Here is a 21,747-nt window from a genome sequence, read left to right as displayed (position 1 = left end):
AAGTGTGGGGAAGTGTGAGGAAGTGTGGGGAAGTGTGGGGAAGTGTGGGGAAGAGTGGGGAAGAGTGGGGAAGAGTGGGGAAGAGTGGGGAATTGTGGGGAAGTGTGGGGAAGTGTGGGGAAGTGAGGGATAGGTAAGCCTAGCCTTGGCTATGCCATCCATCAGGCTTTCTGCTTATTAACACCGGCTGTCTCTGTAGACAGAGACTGGCCTGTCTCTAACACTCAAGTGCTGGGATTAGAGGTTGTCTGATGTGGGCCCTCCTGTAGATCTGGGTCGAGCTTTCATCTAGTCCTCCAGGACTCTCAGTTTCACTGCTAGCAACACACACACACTCTCTCACACACACTCACACGTACACACTCACACACAAACTCACACACATACACACACACTCACACACACCTTCAAGCTGAATGAAATCACACTTCTTTCATAGTTACAGTAAAAGAGCGTTTTGAGTTTATTTTTTATTCTTTTTCATTTTTTATTCTTGAGACAGAGTTTCTCTATGTAGCCCTGGCTGGTCTGGAACTCTCCATGTAGACCAGGCTGGCCTTGAACTCACAGAGATCCAACTGCCTCTGCCTCCAGAGTACTGGGATCAAAGGGCGTGTGCCCCAATGCCCAGCCCCTTGTGCATTTATTAAAACAACATATAACATAAATTCAGTCCTATCCCCATGACTGGGAATGGGCACTGAAATATACAGTACAGTGCTCCTCTCTAGGCCTTTGAGTGAGACCCAGTCCTCCCACCAAGGAAAGGAAGTGGGGATCTCTATTGTCTTGGCTTCCTTCCTCATTTGTGACACTCGCTAGTCAGTGATCATACAAAAGTTCTCGTACAAAAAGCACCAAATTGGCATACATATACAAGTATATACAAAAATCACATTTTAAAAACATACAAAATATTTCATTTTGCACCAACGTAGAAAAGTGTCCTGTGACATTTTGGATACATTTCCAATCGTCTTTCAGCAGCTGCTGGACACAGTTGGGGGGGGGTGTTCTAGTCTAGTCCCTGCTCTCTGAGCAGAGAGAAGGCACACTTCCCTATTGTGCCTCTCAAGGAGCTCTAACCCCCTCCCAAGATGGGCCAGTCCCCCGTCTCCCCCGACTCTGCATCCAGAGTATGTCTCACTCATCCAGTTCCTCACTGGTGTCCTGAAAGAGAAAATGAGACATAGGCTCATGATGAGACAAAGACTCAAGAGGACCCAGGGCCTCCTGAGCTATGGTGACAAACCAAATAAAGGGAAATCTCCACATCTCTAGCCTGGGTAGAATTTAGTGGTCAGAATCCAATGGGCTACAGGTACCTTACAGCAGTGGTTCTTAGTCTACCCAATGTAGTACTCAGTCTACTCGTGTTGTGGTCACCCCAACCATAAAATTATTTTCATTACAACTTCATAACTGTGAATTTGCTACTGTTATGAATTGTAATATAAATCTCTGTGTTTTTCAATGGTCTCAGGTGGAAGGGTCATTCCACACACACACACACACCCCCAACGCTCAAAGGGGTCGAAACCCACAGGCTGAGAACCGCTGCCTTAGACTCTTTGGAGCTAGTTACTTTAGCTGGATTGGAATTTGGCTCCATAACTAGGGTTGAATACTAATCAGGTGTAAGGATGCATGCCTTTGATCCTAGCTCTAAGAGGCCAGCTGCCCCCCCCCCCCAGTGAGTTCCTAGTAAACTATGGGTACTTTAAAGGAGGAGGAGGGGGAGGAAGAAGGGGAGAAGGAGGGGCAGGAGAAGGAGGGGCAGGAGGAGGAGGTGGTAGTGGTGGTAGTAGTGTTGGTGGTGGAACAGGAGATAGAGGAAAGGTTGGGGAGAAAGTAGCAACAACTAGAAGGTGGCTTGCTGGGTGGGTCCCTACATAAAGGAGAGGGCCAGAATTCAGATCCCCAGCTCTCAAAGAAATGCTAGATGACCACGATAGCCCCTGTGATTCCAGAGCTCAGAAGATAGGAAAAGGGATCCCGGGCTGCCTGGCTAGCTAGACTAGCCAATTCATGGACTCTGGGTTCTATTAAGAGACCCTGCCTCAGTGAAGGCAGTGGAGAGTGATCTAAAAGATCCTGGATGTCAGTCTTGGGCCTTTGCGTGGGCACCCCTGAGCACACAAACGTACACACACACACACACACGTACACACACACGTGTGTGCATACCCCCCCACGTGCAACAAAAGAGGAGAACCAAGATGGGCACTAAGCACACACCCTGGCCATGTGTAACCTGGCATTCCCATCAGGGAAGGCACAAGGGCAGAGCTCCTACCTTCTTTACCCTCTGTGGACACGCCCTCCTCTTCATCGTCCTCCTCTTCAATAAACTCCTCCTCACCCTCATCTGTGACAAAACCAACTGTGTTAGGATGAGACTGGCTTCTCACAGCAGCTATTAGAAGATTGGCCTAGAGGGGACCTCTGTCCTCATTTCTGGGCCCCAGTGGGCACTTAAAGGCAGCAGGGACCTGGGAGGTGGCATGTGAGACACAAGCTCACAGAGTCCAGCCTCCATGTCCCCTGTCCCCTGCCTCCTTCCAGATCATAGTCCTTTTGCTCCAGGACACCAGCATCCTTCATCACTGGCATATCCACGGCCTCAGGGAGGCAGGAGGCACGCTTAGGGTTTTGTGCATTTCAGTGGAACAGACACATCACAAAGGGGAGACAGGGTAAACATTTCCTATTCTCAGGGATCAGAGTCCTCGGCTGAAAGGAATTTGCTCAGCCTTTGAAATCTGCTGACTCAGTATCTCTTTGTTTGCCTGATTCCTCAGTCCACAGAGAGGCAGTCTTTGGCGGGGTAGGGGGTGGGAGGGGGTGGGAGTATTCTGTTCAGGAGAGTGGGACAGTCTCATGTCCCCATTCCATCCCCTGTCTCCCACCCCCAACCCCACCCCCACAACCTGGATTCACACTTTCTTATCCTGAGGTGTGACCTTCAAATCTTCCTAACAGGGCTCTGTCCCCTCCCAACACCTTTCCAGGCCTTGGGAAATTTGCAGAGTCAACATTTCACAGGCCCATCTACAAGCCAGAGCCCCTACCATGGCTTTCATTTGTAAACCCAGCACTCAGGATACTGAGGTGAGAGATTAGCCACAAATTCAAGGACAGCCTGGGCTACATAGTGACACCCTGTCTCAAGAAACAAACAAACAAACCAAAAAGCAAAACAACAAAATTGTCAAGTAAAACCTCCAGCCAAAGACCCAGGATCTACGCATAATCTTGATAATCCAGGGGGCCTATTGTTTAATCTAAACCATAATTACTGCTCATAAGAGTCTTCCCCAGAGGATCACTATGGGCAGGTTCCATGGTGTCTTCATATTGTCTCATATATCCTCAGATGGTTTTGTAAGTCAAGTGGCCCCAAGTAAGGTCTACATTAGCTACTTCCTAGCCATGTGGCCTTGAACGAGGAATTGCGCTGTCTAAACTCGGTTTCCTACGATACAAATTGATGTGCTAACAGAGCTGCATCCCAGAGTTGTATTAAGTGATGGAATTTACATCTTTACAACAGCATCTCAGTGCTCAGAACATGGAAAGTCCAACCAATAAGTGGGCTCAGGGCTGGATGTAGTGGCACATGCCTTTAATGCCTGTACTTAGGAGACAGAGGCCATCAGATCTCTGTGACTTTGAGGCCAGCTTGGTCTTCATGAATGGATTCAAGAAATGCTGTTGGTATGTTCCCCCTGCTCTCTGCTGGGGTGGTGGTGGATAGTGCAAGCCTCCGATAAGTTATGTTCACACAGTACAGCCTATCTTTTTTTTTTTTTTTTTGGTTTTTCGAGACAGGGTTTCTCAGTGTAGTCCTGGCTGTCCTGGAACTCACTCTGTAGACCAGGCTGGCCTCGAACTCAGAAATCCATCTGCCTCTGCCTCCCAAGTGCTGGGACTACAGGCGTGTGCCACCACTGCCCGGCAGTACAGGCTATCTTGAATATCCTCGAACATGTAGCCTAGGCTAGTCTGCAGCTCACCATCTTCCGGCCTAAACTTCCCAGGTACTAAGTAAGACTCCAAGCCCTGGGTTTGATCACCAGTAATGGATCCTTCCAAAAATCCAACCAAAACAGGAGACCACAAAGATGTGTGTATGTGTGTGGGAGGGTGGAGTGGGGGTGGTGGCAAAGTGCCAAAGGTCACACAGATAACACACAAATGGCAGAATCAGGATTTGAAGTCAGATCTGTCTAATGCCAGATGTCATAAACTTTGGATGCACACAGAATTTATTTAGTAAATTATGTACTAGGCACTGTGCTAGGCCCTGGATTCATCACAAAGTTGACCATGGAGCCAGGCATGGTGAGCACATGCCCATAATCCCAGCACTCAGGAAGCAGAGACAGGCAGATCTCTGTGAGTTCCATACCAGCTTGGTCTACTTAGAGAATTCTAAGACAGCCAGGCTCCACAGAGAGACCCTGTCAACATTGACTGTGTAAATCTGACTTTTTTAGTGAATCTTCTTCCCATCAGAGGTCAAGAGGAACGCTGCCTTTCGAAGGTCAAACATGTACAAGCAAGTAGCACTATCACAGCCTTTACCTGTCCCAAAGTCGATGGCCCTCAAGGCCTCTGCTATGTGTTCTAAATCCAGAGTAAAGTAGTCCATATTCTCAAAGCCTTGCTCTGTCTTCCCCAGCTGGCAGCCCTTGGAAGCTTCTACAATGCTGTGGGGGGAGAGAGGCAGGGTGAGGTCTCGGGCTCCATGCAGGAAGGGACAGCTTAGCCTTGGCTCTATGTGGGTCCATCCTAGTCCCACAATCCATCCCTGAACAGGGGGGATGAAGAGGCAGAGAGCACTTCTTTAGGATCAAGCAGAGTGGATGATCTAAGAAAGTAGGGTACATGGTTGGGGGGTGGGGGAGGAGCCCTAGTCCTTGCAGAACTAATGCACAGGATCCCATTGGACAGGTGTCAGAAGCCCTGGGGGAAACTAGGGTCTTGGGCCACAGTCGTGGAAACACTGACCTCTTGATGAGCTGCTTGGCACTCTGTGGAGAGAAAGAACAGAGGTTAACATTGAAACCCCCAAGGATAGACTCCAGGTACAATTCCACGGTTCGGGCGTAACTCGATTCCTGTCCTGTTAGACAGAACTCGGCACTTTCTGTCCCAGGTTAGCACAGATCTTGGCCAGCATGTACCCCAGTATGCTTCCACTGTTCTGTCAGGAAGCCAGGGTCTCTGACCAAGCACTCATAATGTCTGATGTCTCCTGAATGAGAATGAGAGTCAACCAAACTTCCTTTTCAGACCATGGGCTGGACAAAGTTGGAACATAAAAGCTTGAAGGCATGTGGTCTGGGAATTGTAGTTTTTTTGTATGTTTTTAAAATTTTCTATGTATGTATGTATGTATGTATGTATGTATGTATGTATGTATGTATGTTGCAGCCCTTAGAGGCTAGAAGAGGGTGTCAGATTCCCCTGCAATTGGAATTATAGGCATTTTTAAGCTGTCAGACATGGGTACTGGGCACTTAACTCAAGTACTTATAGGTACTCTTGACCTCTGAGCCATCTCTCCAGCCCCTCCCCTCTGGGTTTTGTTGGTATTGTTTGTAAAGGATCTATTTTTGTTTTAAGTGCATGTATGAGCGCCTGCATGTATGTATATGCACCACATATGTGCCTGGTGCCCTTGGAAGTCAGAAATTGGTATGGGTACCCTGGAGCTGCAGTTATGGATGGTTGTAAGCCACCATGTCGGTGCTGGGAACTGAACCCAGGTCCTTTGCAAGAACAAAACCAAAATGTTATTTTACTTTAGTTGGTTGTTTTTTTGTTTGTTTATTTGTGTTTTGAGACAAGTTCTCTCTATTATGCAGCTCTGGCTGTCCTAGAATTTACTCTGTAGACCAGGCTGGCCTCAGAGTCACAGAGATCTGCCTGCCTCTGTCTCCCCAGCACTGGGATTAAAAGTGTTTGACACAAGAAATATTCTTCACCACAGAGTCTTCTCTCTACCCCCAGTATTTTTTATGTTTGTGTGCTTGTTTATTGACAGGGTCTCACTATATAGTCTTGGCTGGCCTAGAGCTTGCTATATAGACCAGGCTAGCCTCAAACTCACAGAGATCCTCTTGCCTCTGCATGTGTCTTCCAAATACTGGGATCAAAGTCGTGTGTCAGCAAGCCTAGCCTGGCATGTTTTATTTTGAGGTAATATTTTACCAAACTGTCCTGATTTGCCCTAAACTTGCAATCCTCCTGTCTCTGCTGCCCAAGAACTAGGATTATGGTCAGGCCCCTGTAGTGCCTGTCATTCTGCCAAGATTTAAACTGCCCATTCAAGAGTTAAGAAAGAGTATAGTGGGCTAGAGAGATGGCTCAGTGGTTAAGAGCACCGACTGCTCTTCCAGAGGTCCTGAGTTCAATTCCCAGCAACCACATGGTGGCTCACAACCATCTGTATTTTTGTTTTTGTTTGTTTTTTTGTTTTTGTTTTTTTTTGTTTTGGTTTTTCGAGACAGGGTTTCTCTGTGTAGCCCTGGCTGTCCTGGAACTCACTCTGTAGACCAGGCTAGCCTCGAACTCAGCAATCCGCCTGCCTCTGCCTCCCAAGTGCTGGGATTAAAGGCGTGCTCCACCACCGCCCGGCCCACAACCATCTGTAATGGGATCTGATGCTCTCTTCTGGTGTGTCTGAAGAGAGCAATGGTGTACTCATATACATAAAATAAATAAATAAGTAAATAAGTAAATAAATAAATAAGAAATTTAAAAAAAAAGAAAGAGTATAGTTCAAATCTATCCAAATCCTTCAGATGGCACTCACCAAGAGGAAGGTGGCCCCTCCAGGCTCATCCAGTGACTGGATGGCTGTCTCCACAAGCTTGGTGGACTTTTCCAGCTGCTCTCGGTACTGGAGGATCAGGGCCTCGAGGAAGCCCAGCTTCTCCTCCTGCTCCTGTGTGATCCGCTGCAGCAGCTCGCTCTTCTTCTCGTCCAGGATGGCATAGAGGGCGTCAAACTTCTGGCTCAGCTCCTCCTTCACCTGGTGGCTGTTTTCCTGAGGACAGAAATCCTACAGTCTCATCTCATGGGGTCCCAACCCACTTTCTGAGACAGAAGGGCCCCAGGAACTAACTGCAGCAAGAAGAATCTCTGTCAAATGGGCTTGGCGTGGCACCTTTCAGAATGAGATGCCTCTCAGAGAGATAACAATGTTCCTCTCCACTCCACAGCTCAGCCCACGTGGGGTTATGATGTCCCTCCTCCCTACACCCATCTCAAGAAGAGACTAGATTTTTTTTCTTCCCTCCCTCCCTCCCACCTTCCTTCCCTCCCTCTTTCTTTCCTTCCTTTTTTCTTTCTTCTTTCTTTCTTTCTTTCTTTCTTTCTTTCTTTCTTTCTTTCTTTCTTTCTTTCGAGACGGGTTCTTATTGTGTAGCTCTGGCTGGCCTGGAGCTCACTATGTAGTGCAGGCTGGCCTCAAATTCATAGAGATCCACCTGCTTCTTCTTCCTGAGCACTGGTATTAGAGTTGTGCACCACCACGTCCAGGAAGAGCAGAATTTTGAATACTCTTCCAGGAATGGGAAAGCGTCCTTCTTTTTTTTTTTCTTTTCTTTTCTCCTCTTCTTTCTCTACTTTTGTTTTTGTTTGTTTTTGAGACAGTCTCGTGTATCCCAGGCTGACCTCAAACTTACTATGTATAGGATGGCAGCCTTGAACTTCTCTGATCCTCTGTATCCAGCTCCCAAATGCTGAGATTACAGATGTGCCATCACATCTGGCTGGGAAAGCCACCTCAGCCTTCTGCAGTCTGTAGAACCAGCAGCCTGGCAAAGCTCAGTAGAAATGTAAATTTCCAGCCAGGTACCTGATGCCTGCAGTCTCAGCCTTGGCAGGGAGTTTCAGGAGGATCAGAAGTTCAAGAGCAATCTGGGCTACATATAAATGGAAGGTTGTCCTGTTCCTCACAAGACCTAGTCTCAAAAAGTCGAATCTGCCAGGCAGTGGCGCACACCTTTAATCCTAGCATACTGGAGGCAGAAGCAGGTGGATCTCTGAGTTCAGAATACAGAGGGAGTTCTAGGACAGCCAGGGCTACACAGAGTAACACTGTTCCGAAAAACAAACAAACAAACATCAAATCCAAGGTAGAAAGACAGAAAGAAGACTGGAGAAATGGCTTAATGGTTAAGAGCACTGGCTGCTCTTCCAGAAGACCCAGGTTAAATTCCCAGCACCTATGTGTTGGCTCAAACTATCTTGAATTCCATTTCCAGGGGATCTGACGCCCTCTTCTGGCCTCCTCTGGCACTGCACACACATGGTGTACAGGCATGTGCAGGCAAAACACCCATATACATAAAAAAATAAAATTTAAGCAAGGTAGAAGTGCAGAACCCTGCATCATTCCAGAGCCCCTGAGTTTCCACAGTCTGAGTCAAGTGTGAGCTTTTAAAGATCCAGGAGTTTTGTTCTATAGCAAAATGATTAACTCTAGAAACATTAGTGGGTCTCTGCAGTCAGGGACCAACGGGGTCTGTCTTGTCCTTCGGCAGGGTCTGACACATTCTCTTGTGTTCCCCAAGAGAATGGAGAAATGACTGTGTCCCTTCCTGCCATCTCTATGGGGCACCCAAGACTCCAAACCCCAGACTGCACTCATAGCTCAGGCCTTCCCCAGAGAGCAGTGCACTGGAGACTTGACCCCCTCAGTGCTGACAGGGCAGCGCTGCACCCTCACCTTGGTCACTCGGCAAGAGTCCTCCAGCTGAGAGATGATAGTCTGCACTCGGTCATTCCCTGCCACCAGCATGGAGATGCAGTTACTGAGTTCAGTCTGGATGGCAGGGGGGTGAGAGAGGAGAGACAGAAATAGACTCAGAGCCAGCTGCATCTACAGCGTTGTAGCAACATGGTGTCCATGCTCCCCGTCTCCCACAGAGTCATCAATAGGGTTGCTATCCCTCCTCCCGGGGTGCAGCTCATGTCTAAAGCAGAGACTACCACAGATGTATCTTTTATAGACAGATGAGGCCCAGAGAGGGGCACTGAGCAACCCAAAACACACAGCAAGTCACTGACAAAGGAACAAAAGAAAACTAGTTTCTCTTTCTTTTTCTTTCTTTCTCTCCTTCTTTCTTTCTTTCTTTTCCTTCCTTCCTTCCTTCTTTCCTTCCTTCCTTTTTGTCCTCTCTCTAGCTCGCTCTCTCTCTCTCTCTCTCTCTCTCTCTCTCTCTCTGTCTCTCTCTTGTTTTTCCAAAGACAGGGCCTTACTGTGCTGCCTTGGCTGGCCCAGAACTCAATATATACATCAGGCTGGCCTCAAATTCATAATGATCCTGCCTCTGCCTCCTGAGTGCTAGGCTTAAAGGCCTGTGCTACCATCCCCAGCTGCTATTTTCTGACAGAAGGAATAGAATTGGAAAGTTCTAGAAGAGAGAGAGAGGAGTGGAGTGTGACAGATTGTTCAGACAGTAGGGCTACAGCTCACTCCATAGCAGGATGCTGGGTTGCCATGGTCCAGGGAAGAGCCTCAACTCTGCCTTATACCTCATGAGAGACTCAGGTGGAGAGGTCTGGGACCACAGAGTGACAGGACAGGGAAGCCATGGACTCTTCCCTGTGGCCACACCCAAGTGCTTTCAAGAGGCTCTAAGTATAACCTATGAGCTCAGCCACCTCCCCCAGGGAGGCAACGGCTGCTGTCCCTGTGGCCTGGGAAGTCCTTTAAGAAGGACTATTCCTGAAAGGCCGGCTCAGCACATTTACAATGGTCAAATCCATCCCCAGAATCATCTGGGCACAGCAGCTGTAGCCAGTACCTTCTGTCCTTGGAAGATGCTCTGCAAAGGAGCAACCTCACAGGCCTGGTGAGCCCCGAACACCTTGCACAAGGAGCAAGTAGGCACCTCACACGTGAGACAGTAGATGTTGATTTTCTCGTCTTCGTGTTCCTTGCACATCGGGTGGCTGCCTTTCTGCAGGGGCCGACTGAAGTGGAAGAGAATCACAGGTCAGGGTTGTCCCATCTCTCTGTCTCCTCCTAGCTTCAAGCACAGGAAGCCATGATCCATATGCGAGCTGCCAGTGGGCCAGGCTGCTCCAAACATTCTCCTTTTTAACTTCTGGGAGCCCAAGATCAAGGAAGCTAATGCTCTTAAACAAACCAGTTTCCAACCTTAAAACTCAGGCTCCAGTGTTGGACCTGGCCTGAGCTGGTACAGAGGGCATGGGGAAGGCCCAGGAATTCCAGTCAGGCTAGAAGATGCTAACCATATGGGAGATGCAACAGAGTTGCAGGAAATAAATGAACTTGCCCAAGGTGGCCCAGCAGCACAAACAGGAAGGCCAGAACTCCTGTGCTCTAATTATAGACCCCACAGATTTGGTTGCCGGGGCCGGGGCAACTTATTCTGATGGCTGCCTTCACGTCTATATTTAATCCATGAGTCTGTACTCTCCAACTGGGCAGGGAAGCCTGCTTGTTTTTCTTCCCCGAGTCTATAACATACAGTACCTTGTGTTGAGACCAACCGTGGAAATAAAATACAAGTAGAAAGAGTACCTCAGTAAACATATCCTGAGGGTGTCTTAGAGTTCAGAGAAGGGGGCAGCCTGTGTACCCTAAGCCATACAAGTGCATGTGTTGGAGGCCTGGGCTACATAGAAGTCCAGAGCAAACCTCCGCTACACAAAGACTCTCCAGGGTCCAGAATCTCTTCTTTTTTTCATTTTAAAAACTGCATTTATTTAATATATGTGCATTTTGGGGAGGGATAGATGTGCTACACCACATCCATGGAGGTCGGAGAGCAGCCTGAAGGAGTTGGTTCTCTCCTTCTCCCATGTGGGTCCAGGGGAGAGAACTCGGGGTTATCAGACTTGGTGGCAACACCTTTTCTCACTGAGCCATCTAGCTGGCCCCAGAGTTTCTTCTGTCTTCTCCTTTTATAGCTTCCTCGACTAGGGTACCTGGCATACTCCTCTCCAACATCAGCTGTTTCCCAGCCTCGGCTAGGGTTTTAGAGTCGAGGCTAGCTAGACCTTACTTTCATTTAGGATAAGCTATCATGTCGGCACTCCTCCAGCCCCTGATATCGATCCACCTCCAACAGTGACTATTCCCCCATCAGTGTCTGTGTGGCACCTTCCCACAGCCCAGCATGGCTAGTCACATCCAGTCTTTACTGCTTCCTCCAGGAACCCCTTTCCAAACACTAGGTTTTGGGTTGTTTTTTTTTTTTCATCTTTGAACCCGGGAACCCCACACTATCGCCATAGTGACTGGGATTTCCCTGGTGCCACAGCCGCCTGTGGCGATGCCCAGGGAAGGTGGCTCAGGGTGTCCAGCAGGATGGGGAGAGCCTGCTGCCTGAGAACACCTCCCTCCCTGTGGCCAGGCCTCAGGGTCAAACACTCACTTGTTTTCTGTGATCCCAGTCCTTCATGCCTGAGTGTTGCTCAGAGCTGTACCAACCAAGCCAGAATGTGGCCTGCAGAGCTCTGAGCAGACCCTGCTTAAGGGCAACTACCATTGTTTTTTCCTCATTAGGGAAAACCTCCAAGGCACAACGTGATCTTCAAAACTCAACAGCATTAGGCTGGTGTAACTATACTAATAAATCACATCACCCTCACCATCACCATCATCACCATCACCATCATCATCACCATCATCACCATCATCCAAAACAAGCATCTGTGGGCTGACAAGATGGCTCAGGAGATAAGGGTATTTGCAGCACAAGGCTAACGACCTGAGTTCCATCCCTGGGATTCCTGTAAAGGCAGAAGGAGAGAACTGATTCCACAAAGTTGTTTCCTGACCTCCACACATGGGCCAAGGAGGGTGTGCACTCACACCCACACCACACGCTGATAATGATAAGTAAAAAATATATATATATATATTTTTAATGTATATGTATGTGTTGTCTGGGGAAGAGACTGGAGACTGGACAGAGCCAGTGTTAGATAAGAGTTCTATCATTGGCCTCCGTCCCCAGCCCCTTATTTCCAGTAGTACATTTTAACTATGAATCAGCGTCTTTCTGAGTTGTCCACGCAGGGTGAACCTTGAAACTGAGATCCTCCTGCCTCAGACTCCCAATTAGCTGGGATCACAGGCGTATGCCACTATCCCTGAGGCTTAACAATGTCCATTTGTAGTGCTGTGTGCTAGCGACAGGAGACACAATGTAACAAAGGAGTGTAGGATATTCACTGTGGAGGCTGGAGAGAGAGGTGGGCCATTAAAAGCTTACTGTTCTTGCTCTATTGTTCTGTTATTGCTCTTGGGTTTGGTTCCCAGCACCTACATGGCAGCTCACAGCTGTCTGTAACTACAGTTCTAGTTCCAGGGCGATTGTGATAACTATATCTTCTCCACTTGACTACATCTGGATTTAACTAAAACCCAAGTGGCTTGGTTTGCTAGTTTTTTGTTTGTTTACTGAGACAGGTTTCTTCTCTTTGTAGCCCTGGCTATCCTGGAACTCACTCTGTAGACCAGGCTGGCTTCAAACTCACCAAGATCCACTTGCTTCTGTCTCCTGAGTGCTGGGATTAAAGGTGTGTCCCCATCACTGCCTGGCCAGGGAGGTTTTTCTTAATTAAATCATTTGAGATGGGAAGACCCACTTTTAATCTAGATCTTTTTTTTTTTTTTTTTTTTTTTTGAGGTGAGAAGATCCACCTTTAATCTAGGCCACACCTTCTCCTGGCAGTCAATCTAAAGGACATGGAAGAAGGAAGCTCTGCTTGCCCGCTCTGTCGCTCTCACTAGCAAGTCTGTTCCTTTACTGATGTTATAGCCTATTCTTTTGGGCCTCTGACATATAATGAAGACCAGCTGAGACATCCAGCTTTGTGGACTACACAACTAGTGTGCGTGTGTATGTGTGTGTGTGTTGCATGTTATATCTCTATAGTGAACCCTGACTAATATAGGGAACTAGTACCCTCGTCTAGTATATCCACAGATACCAGGCACATGCATGCACACACACATACACACCTATATGTAAGCAAAATAAAATAAATATATTTTTAAAGCTGAGATTGAGAAACAAAAGGATATCAAGTTGATACCAGCTTGAGCTACATGTCAAGGCTCCATCTTGAAAACACAAGCTCTGGGGATGTTGTTCAGTGGTAGAGCATTTGCCTAGTGAGGTCCAGTCTCTACCATGAGTGCAGACACACACATATACTCACACACACACACACACACACACATACACACACACATACATACACACACACATACACACATACACACACACACATACACACATACACACACACATACACACAATACACACACACACACACCCTGACGGAGCCAGGAGAATGTCCACCATGGAGTTGGTCATGCCCTCTCTTTCAGGGATGAGATGGCCTTGTGAGATCCTGCATGGAGCAGCCAAGGGCAGCACTCAATGCTCCATGAATATCTAATATTTTGCACCTCCTAGTGACATCCTCTTTGACGAGCACGGATCCTACTGTCCGTTCCCTTGGCTGAGTCTGGCTACCTAGGCTGGGTTTGAACTCTCAGCCCTCCTGCCTCAGCCTTCTAAATGCTGGGATTACAGATATGCTCCATCTTAACTGGCCCGGTGAAGGTTTTAGGCTGAGGCCAGGAGGACAGTAGTCCTCATGGACCTCAGTTCTTGTCGGCATGTTCTGATTGACTTGATGGGTTAATGGACCAGTTGGCATGGGTGCCGGGGATCCCAACACCCAGGGCACTCTTAGGGGTGCCTCACCTCAGGAAGTTTTACCATTGGGCCCCAGCAAGGAAGCCCTTCCTTGTAAACATCACCCAAGGAGCTGTGTCACTTTCCAGTTTGATGCCCAACACTGCACAACTCCTGCTATGCACAAATTCTGCCGAGATCACCCTCTTCCCAACAGGTAAACTTTGGGTAACTGTCCAAAACAGTAATACTAATTACTGTGGTTGTTGATGTTGTTATTAATATTATTGTTGAGGAGGGGTGAACTGGTCTGTAAGCTAGGCTGGCCTGGATCTCACAGTAATCCCTCTGTCTCGGCCTGAGTGATAGGTTCATAGGTTTGAGTCACCACACCTAACTGATTTCTGTCCTTTGAGATTCCATTTCCTTTTCTATATAGGGATAATCCCACAGGATGAAGTTTCTCTCCCTCTCTCTCTCTCTCTCTCTCTCTCTCTCTCTCTCTCTTTCCCTCTTTCCCTCCCTCTTATGCACACACGCAATGCGCAGCACACACACCTTAGTCTCAGGACTCTTTCTTGCCCCCCCCCCCGTCCCCCGCCCCCGTAATGCCCAGATCTAAAGAGCTGAGGTTCTGTCCGAGCTAGAAGGTGCTGGTGACTGTGGCTCCCGAGGTGGGAGGGGCCTGGGGGAGAGGCGGGGCAGGAGGCGGGGCTGTTTAGGTGCACACTGACCTGGAGCATTCCTGCTTGTAGATGTCAATAATGTTCTCCACCAGCAGGTTCCTCTGCAGGCCGTACACGCCATGCCTGTCCATGATCACTTCGTGGCGGCACGACGGGCAACGGAAACGACCTCCGGACATGGACACTGAGCCACCGCGGTTGGTCCAGTAGGGATTCGCAGCCTGCGGACAGCCAAGGCAAAGATGAGGCAGGAGTTCCTACCCTCTCCAGTCTCGGTTCTCCTTGCCCCAGTTGCTCCAAACACATTGGCAAACCCAAGGGCACCTACCGGCTCCTGGACTTGACTAGAACCAGCCCACCCACGTGGTGAAGTATCTTAGTTGAAGCACTCAAACAAGGCAAGAGGGTCAGCCAACATGAGGACAACATGACTTTAGACAAGCAACTATAATCGCTCTATGCCTCAGTTTACCCCTGATACCACAGGTCTTAGAATTAGAGCCAGCTCCTAGGATATTACTTTAAAGATAACTGTGGGGGGAAAAAGGTGGGGTTTTTTTGGGGGGGGCTTTGTTTTGTTATATTTTGTTTTTAAGGTAGGGTCTTGCTATTTCAAACTGATTAGGTAGAGCAGAATGACTCTTAGCAGTTCTCCTGCCTCGGGTTCCTGAATGCTGGGATTATTGGCATTGCAACTAGACCTGAGTTTGGAAAAGCGTTTGTTGTGGTGGTTTCAGACCCTGCTCCCAGTACAGTCGCCTCAACTGTGCCCTTTCCCTCCTCAGGAAGATGGAGTCCCTTCTGCCCCCGTGTTGGAGCACGCAGTCTCTGAGATGCTCCCTTCTCGCCAGCCTCCTCCCAAAGTCTGGCCCCCCTGCCACCCTGGAGCTGGCTCCTGCCCCAGGGCCTGGTTTCTCTCGCCTGTCTAACCACCTTCCCCACTTCTCACTTGAGGTATTTGACTCTTGACTGGGGAATCAACAGTGAGCGGTCCAGGCAGAGCAGGGAGCTGTGGGCAGGGTGGGACTAGATGGGTACATCGTGGAGAAGGAGCGGAACAGCTTCCCTTTCCCCGTAACCCCTTCCTTACGCCCCCGCCCCCGCCCTAGCCCTCCCCAGGGGTCTCTGTATGGTTTCTCAATGGAGCAAGTGGTCGAAGTGTCCTAGGCTGAGAGGGAGAGGCGTCTTAGAAGCCATCCGGGTTCTGGGGGAACGGGGCAGGGGTGGGGATTCCAGGTCCGGGCTCTGCCTAGAGCTGACCTGGAAGATATCGTTGGCACACTTCCGGCAGAGGTTGTGCTGGCAGGGCAGGATGACCACAGGCTTGGTAAACATCTCCAGGCAGATGGGGCAGATCAGCTGCTTCTCCAGGTTCTCCATAGCATTTCCGTCCGGAATCAGGCTAGGTTTATAATCCATATTGCTTCGAAATGCAACTGCCTCTTCCACCTGCGTCACACCAAGTGGAATGGAGGGCTTGTCTTTGTCGCCAAACCCACTCGGATCCTCTTTGTCTTCGTCGCCTGACACCCGACTTCTGTCTTGGTCTGAGGCTCCTCTGATATTTATAGCTGCACCTCGGTCACATGAGCCCCAGGAGGGGACCAGCTGAGCATTCCTAAGCCAAGCTGCTGGCTGGGGCTTGAGTTTCTTCCAGGCCTCAAAGATTTGGGCCTCTCAGATCACATGTGGGGATGAGCAATCGCTGTTGCCCTGTAATGGGGGTCGTAAACAAGAACAGACTGTCCAGAACCAGGTTCGGGGGAGGGCCAGGTACCCTGGTTTCCTGCAGAAGTTGGTCTCTGTCCCCACTCCAGTCAGTTGAGAGTAAGGGAATGGGACCTGTGGGGTGGGGAGATGGGGGCTGGCGTTCAAGGGATTAACAGCCTGCAATCCTGTAGCAACCTAAGTCTGTTCCTTTTCTGGATCCGGAACAGCTCTAAAATAAGGCCTTAGGATAGCCCTTCTGTGAGCGATTTCTCCTGCCCCAGACTCTAATCAAGCATTTCAATAGAGTCTTTTGAGACTCCCATATTGGGCAGTCCACCCTGGCAGCCCTCAGCCAATCATAACACTTCATGCTGACAAGGCTTTCTTGAAGTCCGGCCTGATGGCTCAGTGGGTGAAGGTGCTTGCCGCCAAGGCTAACAACTTGCCTTCACAGGTTCATTTCCTTGCACTGGCTTGCTCACAGCCCAGAAAGGAGACAAACACGAACTTCCTTGTGCTACCTCAGAACCCTGCCCTGACACGTGGAAGTCCACCAGAGGCTCCGCTGTACTCTCTGCATACATGCCCATTCTTGGGCGCCAGGAAAAGCCTACCAGGTGTTAGAATATTTGGCTCTCTTGAGACCAGAGCTCTCAGAGCCAGTAACCTGCAAGTCTATATTCCCAGTTCCTCAGGAGGCTGAGGCAGGAGCCAAAGTTTAAAGCCATCCTGAACTACAAAGTGATATCATGTCTCAGAATGAAAGGTAAAGCACGGCATGATGGGTAAATGTCAGTAATCCAAGTACTTAGAAAGCAGAGACAGGAGTTCAAAGCTGGCCTGGGCTACATGAGACCAATAACAAAATGGCTACACTTTGTCACTACATGCCCCCTCCCCATCACCACCATGACCCCTCATTACAAACCACACCACCCGAAAAGAACAAGTATCAAAATACCTTTTGTTTTGGTTTCTTTTTGGTTTTCAGAGACAGTTTCTCGTATATTCCTGGCTATCATGGAACTTGCTTTGTAAACACCTGCCTCTGCCTCCCAAAGTGCTGGGATTAAAGATGTGTGCAACCACTTCCTTGTTTAAAAATGTATATTTAAAAACAAAGAGACAGAGAGAAGACCAGGGTTCAGCGCCTAGTATCCACAGGATGGTGCCCAACAGTTATTTCCTTTCCAGGAGGTCTGGCTCCCTCTTCTGGCCTGCCTGGGCACTGCATGCTTGTGCCACACATACATACAGGCAAAACACTCATACACATAAAAATAAAATAAATTAAAATTTTAAAATAGTAGGGGCTGGAGCAATAACTCATCAATTAAGAGCCCCAGTTACTTTTTCAGGGGACCTGGGTTCAAATCCCAGCACCCACGTGGTGGCTCACAATTGTCTGTAACTCCAGTTCCAGGGGATCTGATACCTCTTCCGGCAGTGCAAGATACACAGATATACATGTGTGCAAAACACCCATAAAAGAATAAAAATAAATCCCCTTTTTAAAAGGGTTTTTCAAAAGAAAGCTGAAGATATAACTTAATGGTAGAGCATTTGCCTAGCACATGGGATTAGGACTTAGGATTCAGTTCTCCACCTACCCCCAGGGAACAAAAAAACCTTAGAGGGAGACCCAAGAGCAGAGGGGCCAGTCTCAGGAAAAGGGGGATGAGGAGGAACCAGTCCCAACAAGATTATAGGAGGAGGCCTTTGAAACAAAGGGCAGGAGGACAGCTGTGAGTTCAAGGTCAACCCGGGCTTCAGCATGAAGCTATCTATGTCAATGTTTGAAGTTCTGGCAGTTCCTCTCATTCCCAAATCCTGGTGGCTGGTGTTTGCTGAGCACTTGCTATGTGCCAGGCACTGTGCTAAGTACTCACTTGCCTCGCTTTATTTTCATTACCTGAACAGTCTACAGTGGGAGAGCCATTGCTCCCCCATTCATGGACAGACAGGTCAGGCACAGAGAGGCAAAGCAAGCCGTGAAAAGTCACACAGCCAGCAGCAATGGCTCTGAGACACAGCCCAATCTGAGCTTGTGTCTCTGTGGAGGTGTGTTTGGGACAAGTTTGCGGGGCGCCGCCTCGCCGAAAAGGAGAACGCCACGCTTCAGGATTCTTCTGGCAGCATTTTTATTACAGCTCTTTTAGTGTTACAGCTCTCTTAGATGGTAGTGTTACAGCTCTCTTAGATGGTAGTGTGGCGAGGGACCCCAAGCCCCAAAAGCTAGTGGCTTATATAGCGCTTTAGGAGATGTGCCGCACACTCATTGGCTCTTATGATGTCGCCAAATTAGCATACTGATTTTCGCGCCTTGCGCAGGCGCACATTCAAGCAAGGCTCGCAAGAAGAACCAGGAAGCAGGAAACCGGCGCCATCTTCCGATGGCGGACGCGGCTCCTAACACAAGTTGATACGTTCAGACCACCTGAAGGGGAAGGGGAGAGGGAGAAGGAGATGAAAGCCGAGGTCTACACAGAGAAACCCTGTCTTGAAGAACAGTTTAAGCAGAAGGCAGCAGGAGCAGCCTGGGCAGTGGGAGAGAGGGTTTAGATCAGCTGTGTCCAAGGATGAGCCTTGCTGCTGTCTGTGTCCCGGACTTGCTTCTCACCTGGGAGGAGCAATTGACAGCTTCTTGTTCATTTTCTCCAGCCACACTGGGCAGGCCAGGTACAGAGTCCCAGCAAATGGACAGTGGGACAGCCTCCAGCCTGGACACTGCTAAGGCCACGGCCTTTGAAAGTCAAGGGGTGAGATGGGGAAGTTCCCATGTGGGCGGCACTGGACAGCCAAACACGGCTAGTCATTCGAGCCTCACACCTGTCTGTCAGGGAGAGTTGTGATTTTCCTCTCCCAGCAGGAAATGAGGTCCAGAGAGATAGCTGACTTGGCCCATGTCACACAGCCACAAATGCCAGGGCGACTCTCAGACCTGTGCCCGTGTTAGAGCAGTTGCTGAGTGCTTATTATGGGCTGGACATTGTACTGAGACTTTTCCATACTCTTTTGTCCTTCAGTGACTCAGTGGGGCAGAGAGGAGCTAGCACCTGCTTCTGGCTGATCTGCCGAGTGTCTCTCAGAGACACGCAGTCTCTTGGCCAAGCTCCACCAGAAGCAAATGACAGCCAGCAGCATCACCAGGAAGTTATAAACCAAATCATGACCAGTCATTAAAACAAACTAGAAAGCCATGGGGTGGCAAGTTGGAGAGATCAGTATGAATCATCAGTGCCGTGTCGGGCACAGGACTGTTTTGAGGGGAGACAGAATCTCACAGTGTAGACCAGGCTGGCCCATGAACTCACAGAGATCCACCTGCCTCTGTCTCCCAAGTGCTGGGGTTGAAGGTGTACACTGCAAGCTTCATTGATTTATTTACTTATTATTCATTTATTATTTTAATTCAGGGTCTCTTGTAGAGCTGGGAACTTGGCAAAGACTGGCCTTGGAGGCCTGATCCTTCTGCCTCTGCCTCCCAAGTGCTGAGATTACATGTATGGGACACCATGATGCGTCATGGTGAACTGATGGCTAGTTCTGTAAACCTGCTCAAAGTGCTTGCTGGGGAGACAGACCGCAGACTACAGGAAGAAACCTACTACTCTTTCTTTCTTTCTCTCTTTCTCTTTCTTTCTTTCTGACTAAACAACCATGTTGCCAATCTTTTATCTTTTTCTTTCTTACTTTTTTTTTTTTTTTTGAATGAGGTATTACCAAGATGAGAGGGCTGGTCTTAACTCACTCTGTAGCCTTTTTTGCCTTCAGCTTCCAATTCTTCTGCCTTAGTCTCCAGGCAGCTGGGGTTATAGATACACTGTACTAACAGGCTTGGCTGGACTTTTCAGCTATATGGGTCTTGATCAATGTCTCCATTTGACAGATGGGGAAACAGATTTCTGAACGGTTACCACATATCCGAAACTAGTACTGGGAGGGCTGGAACTTAATCCCTAAGTCTGTGCTCTTTGGGATTGTCACTAGAAAAGGGACTTTTCAGAAACCTGAGAGTTTGAGGCCTCTTGGATCATAGGAGAGAACCCTGGCCAAAGGGCTGGAACCTAGGCTGTGATTCCCCCTGAGTGAAACTTGCAATGTGATATCCAGCAGGCCACACCCACGATGGTGGCTTCATCTGCCAAAGGGAAGAACTGCTGGAGTGGATCCCTAAGGGTCTTTTTTTTTTTTTTGGTCCCCAGTGTCCTATTCTTAGGGGAGTTGGCCCAAGATGATAAAATTGCAGGGGGAGTGGTGCCACCCCATCTTCCCTTTCACGCCCTCCTGTTTCCGCTTGTTGAAATGCTTCCCTGGTCCATCACAGTACGTCACGGAGCAGATCTGTCTCAGGTGTCTTCCCGCTCCCACCTGCCTGCCCCCCTCCCGCAGGGTGTGGGGTTCATTCTGTCTCTGCTCTGGACTTTCCCTCAGGAACAGGAACAGGGAGGAACGCTTGTTTGGGCTAGGGCCTGAGGTTTCAGTCATAGGCTTTGACGTCACCCTCAAGTGAAGTATCGGCCCAAATCACAGGACCAAACTCATGGTCATTTGATCTAGAGGCTAAAGTTGGCAGAGTCGGGCCCATGGGCTCTGGGGCATGATGCACTACCCCAAGGGCCAGGACAACGTCCACTGGGCCTGACCCACATGCCACAGAAAGAAGCAGAGTGTCCCAGGAACTCAGCACATGAAGCCTGGGCCAGGAGCCCCATGACTTTCTTCTATTGTCCCCAGGTCTAGACAACACTTGTTGACAAGTTGAGGGCTCTGGGGAGTGGACAGTCTTTAAAGAAAGAGACTTTAGGGTAGGCGTAGTGGCGCACGCCTTTAATCACAGCACTCAAGAGACAGAAACAGGAGGATCTCTGTGAGTTTAAGGCCAGCCTGATCTATATAGCAAGTTCCAGGACAGTCAGGTATACAAAGAGAAAACATGTCTCAAAAACATCAAAGAAATAAAGAGGCTGTCTCAGGAGATGTGGATGCCAAGCATGAGTGGCAGCTGTGTGGATCAATGGGCCTGAAGAAAGGGCTTGAAAGGGTTTTGGGAAGTGTGAGGTATGGTGCAGCCACACCCCGAGTCCCTGAGAGCCATGAGGAGGCCACTGAAGGCCAAGCAGCTGAGGTCAAGTCCTTCACGGCAACAGTTCTGTCACCTTGAGCAAGGTAGCCAACATCTCCGTTTGCTGACCTGTGAAATGGCAGTTGGGTAGAGCAGAGATCTCTCTGGGCCAAGAGTCTAGACTTCACGGTGACTAGCCTTCTCGCCTTCTCTAGCACAAAGGGGGAGCCTATGTCTGATCCATGACAGTTCTTCACAAAATGTATCATCCTGGGTAGCGGGCAGGGCTGGCTACCATCTTCTTGGTGGAAATCACCAGTCTAAAGATATATTTGTGTGTTTGCTCACCGAGAATAAATCTCATCCCAGGCTGGCCTTGAGCTCGGCGTGTGGCCGAGGGTAAGCTGAACTCCTGATCTTCCTGTCTTCACTCCTGCGTGTTGAGATCACAGCTGTGTACCACCACATCTGGCCTACCGTGACACTGGGTATGGAGCCCAGGGCCTCACAGATGCTAGGCAAGCACCCTACCAATTGAGCTACACCTGGTCTCAATATGTAAGCACAACTGACCAGGCACTTG

The 21,747-nt window shown here is 49.0% G+C and overlaps 1 protein-coding gene across 2 annotated transcripts; it reads right to left on the bottom strand.

Annotated features, from left to right (window-relative positions):
- Positions 1-442: 442 nt before the first annotated feature.
- On the bottom strand, positions 443-15,922 carry Trim63 (tripartite motif containing 63). 2 transcript variants are annotated; one of them, XM_028759899.1, is made up of 9 exons: positions 15,650-15,922; positions 14,438-14,610; positions 9,825-9,993; positions 8,744-8,839; positions 6,824-7,057; positions 5,014-5,036; positions 4,582-4,712; positions 2,297-2,368; positions 443-1,170 (listed from the first exon to the last, which is right to left on the bottom strand). In XM_028759899.1, exons 1-9 carry the CDS (start codon positions 15,806-15,808, stop codon positions 1,160-1,162), a joined length of 1,068 nt encoding a protein of 355 aa, XP_028615732.1. In that variant the 5' UTR covers positions 15,809-15,922; the 3' UTR covers positions 443-1,159. The 2 variants fall into 2 exon arrangements, with proteins under 2 accessions (XP_028615732.1, XP_028615733.1); XM_028759900.1 differs by having other exon boundaries at positions 484-1,170; positions 2,306-2,368; positions 4,588-4,712.
- Positions 15,923-21,747: the final 5,825 nt, after the last annotated feature.

Source organism: Grammomys surdaster, unplaced genomic scaffold (genome assembly GCF_004785775.1).
Source record: "Grammomys surdaster isolate TR1022 unplaced genomic scaffold, NIH_TR_1.0 126313, whole genome shotgun sequence".
NCBI classification, from domain to species: Eukaryota; Metazoa; Chordata; class Mammalia; order Rodentia; family Muridae; genus Grammomys; species Grammomys surdaster.
The sequence above is the reverse complement of the archived record's forward strand: the minus strand, read 5'-3'. Positions and strand labels throughout refer to the sequence as shown.

Coding starts and splice junctions, on each gene's coding strand:
- Trim63 (XM_028759899.1), bottom strand. CDS start 15,808: ATGGATTATAAACCTAGCCTGATTCCGGACGGAAATGCTATGGAGAAC. Junction 4,713..5,013: donor GCCAAGCAGCTCATCAAGAG/GTCAGTGTTTCC, acceptor CTCCCCCCACAG/CATTGTAGAAGCTTCCAAGG. Junction 2,369..4,581: donor CGACTTTGGGACAGGTAAAG/GCTGTGATAGTG, acceptor GTTTTGTCACAG/ATGAGGGTGAGGAGGAGTTT.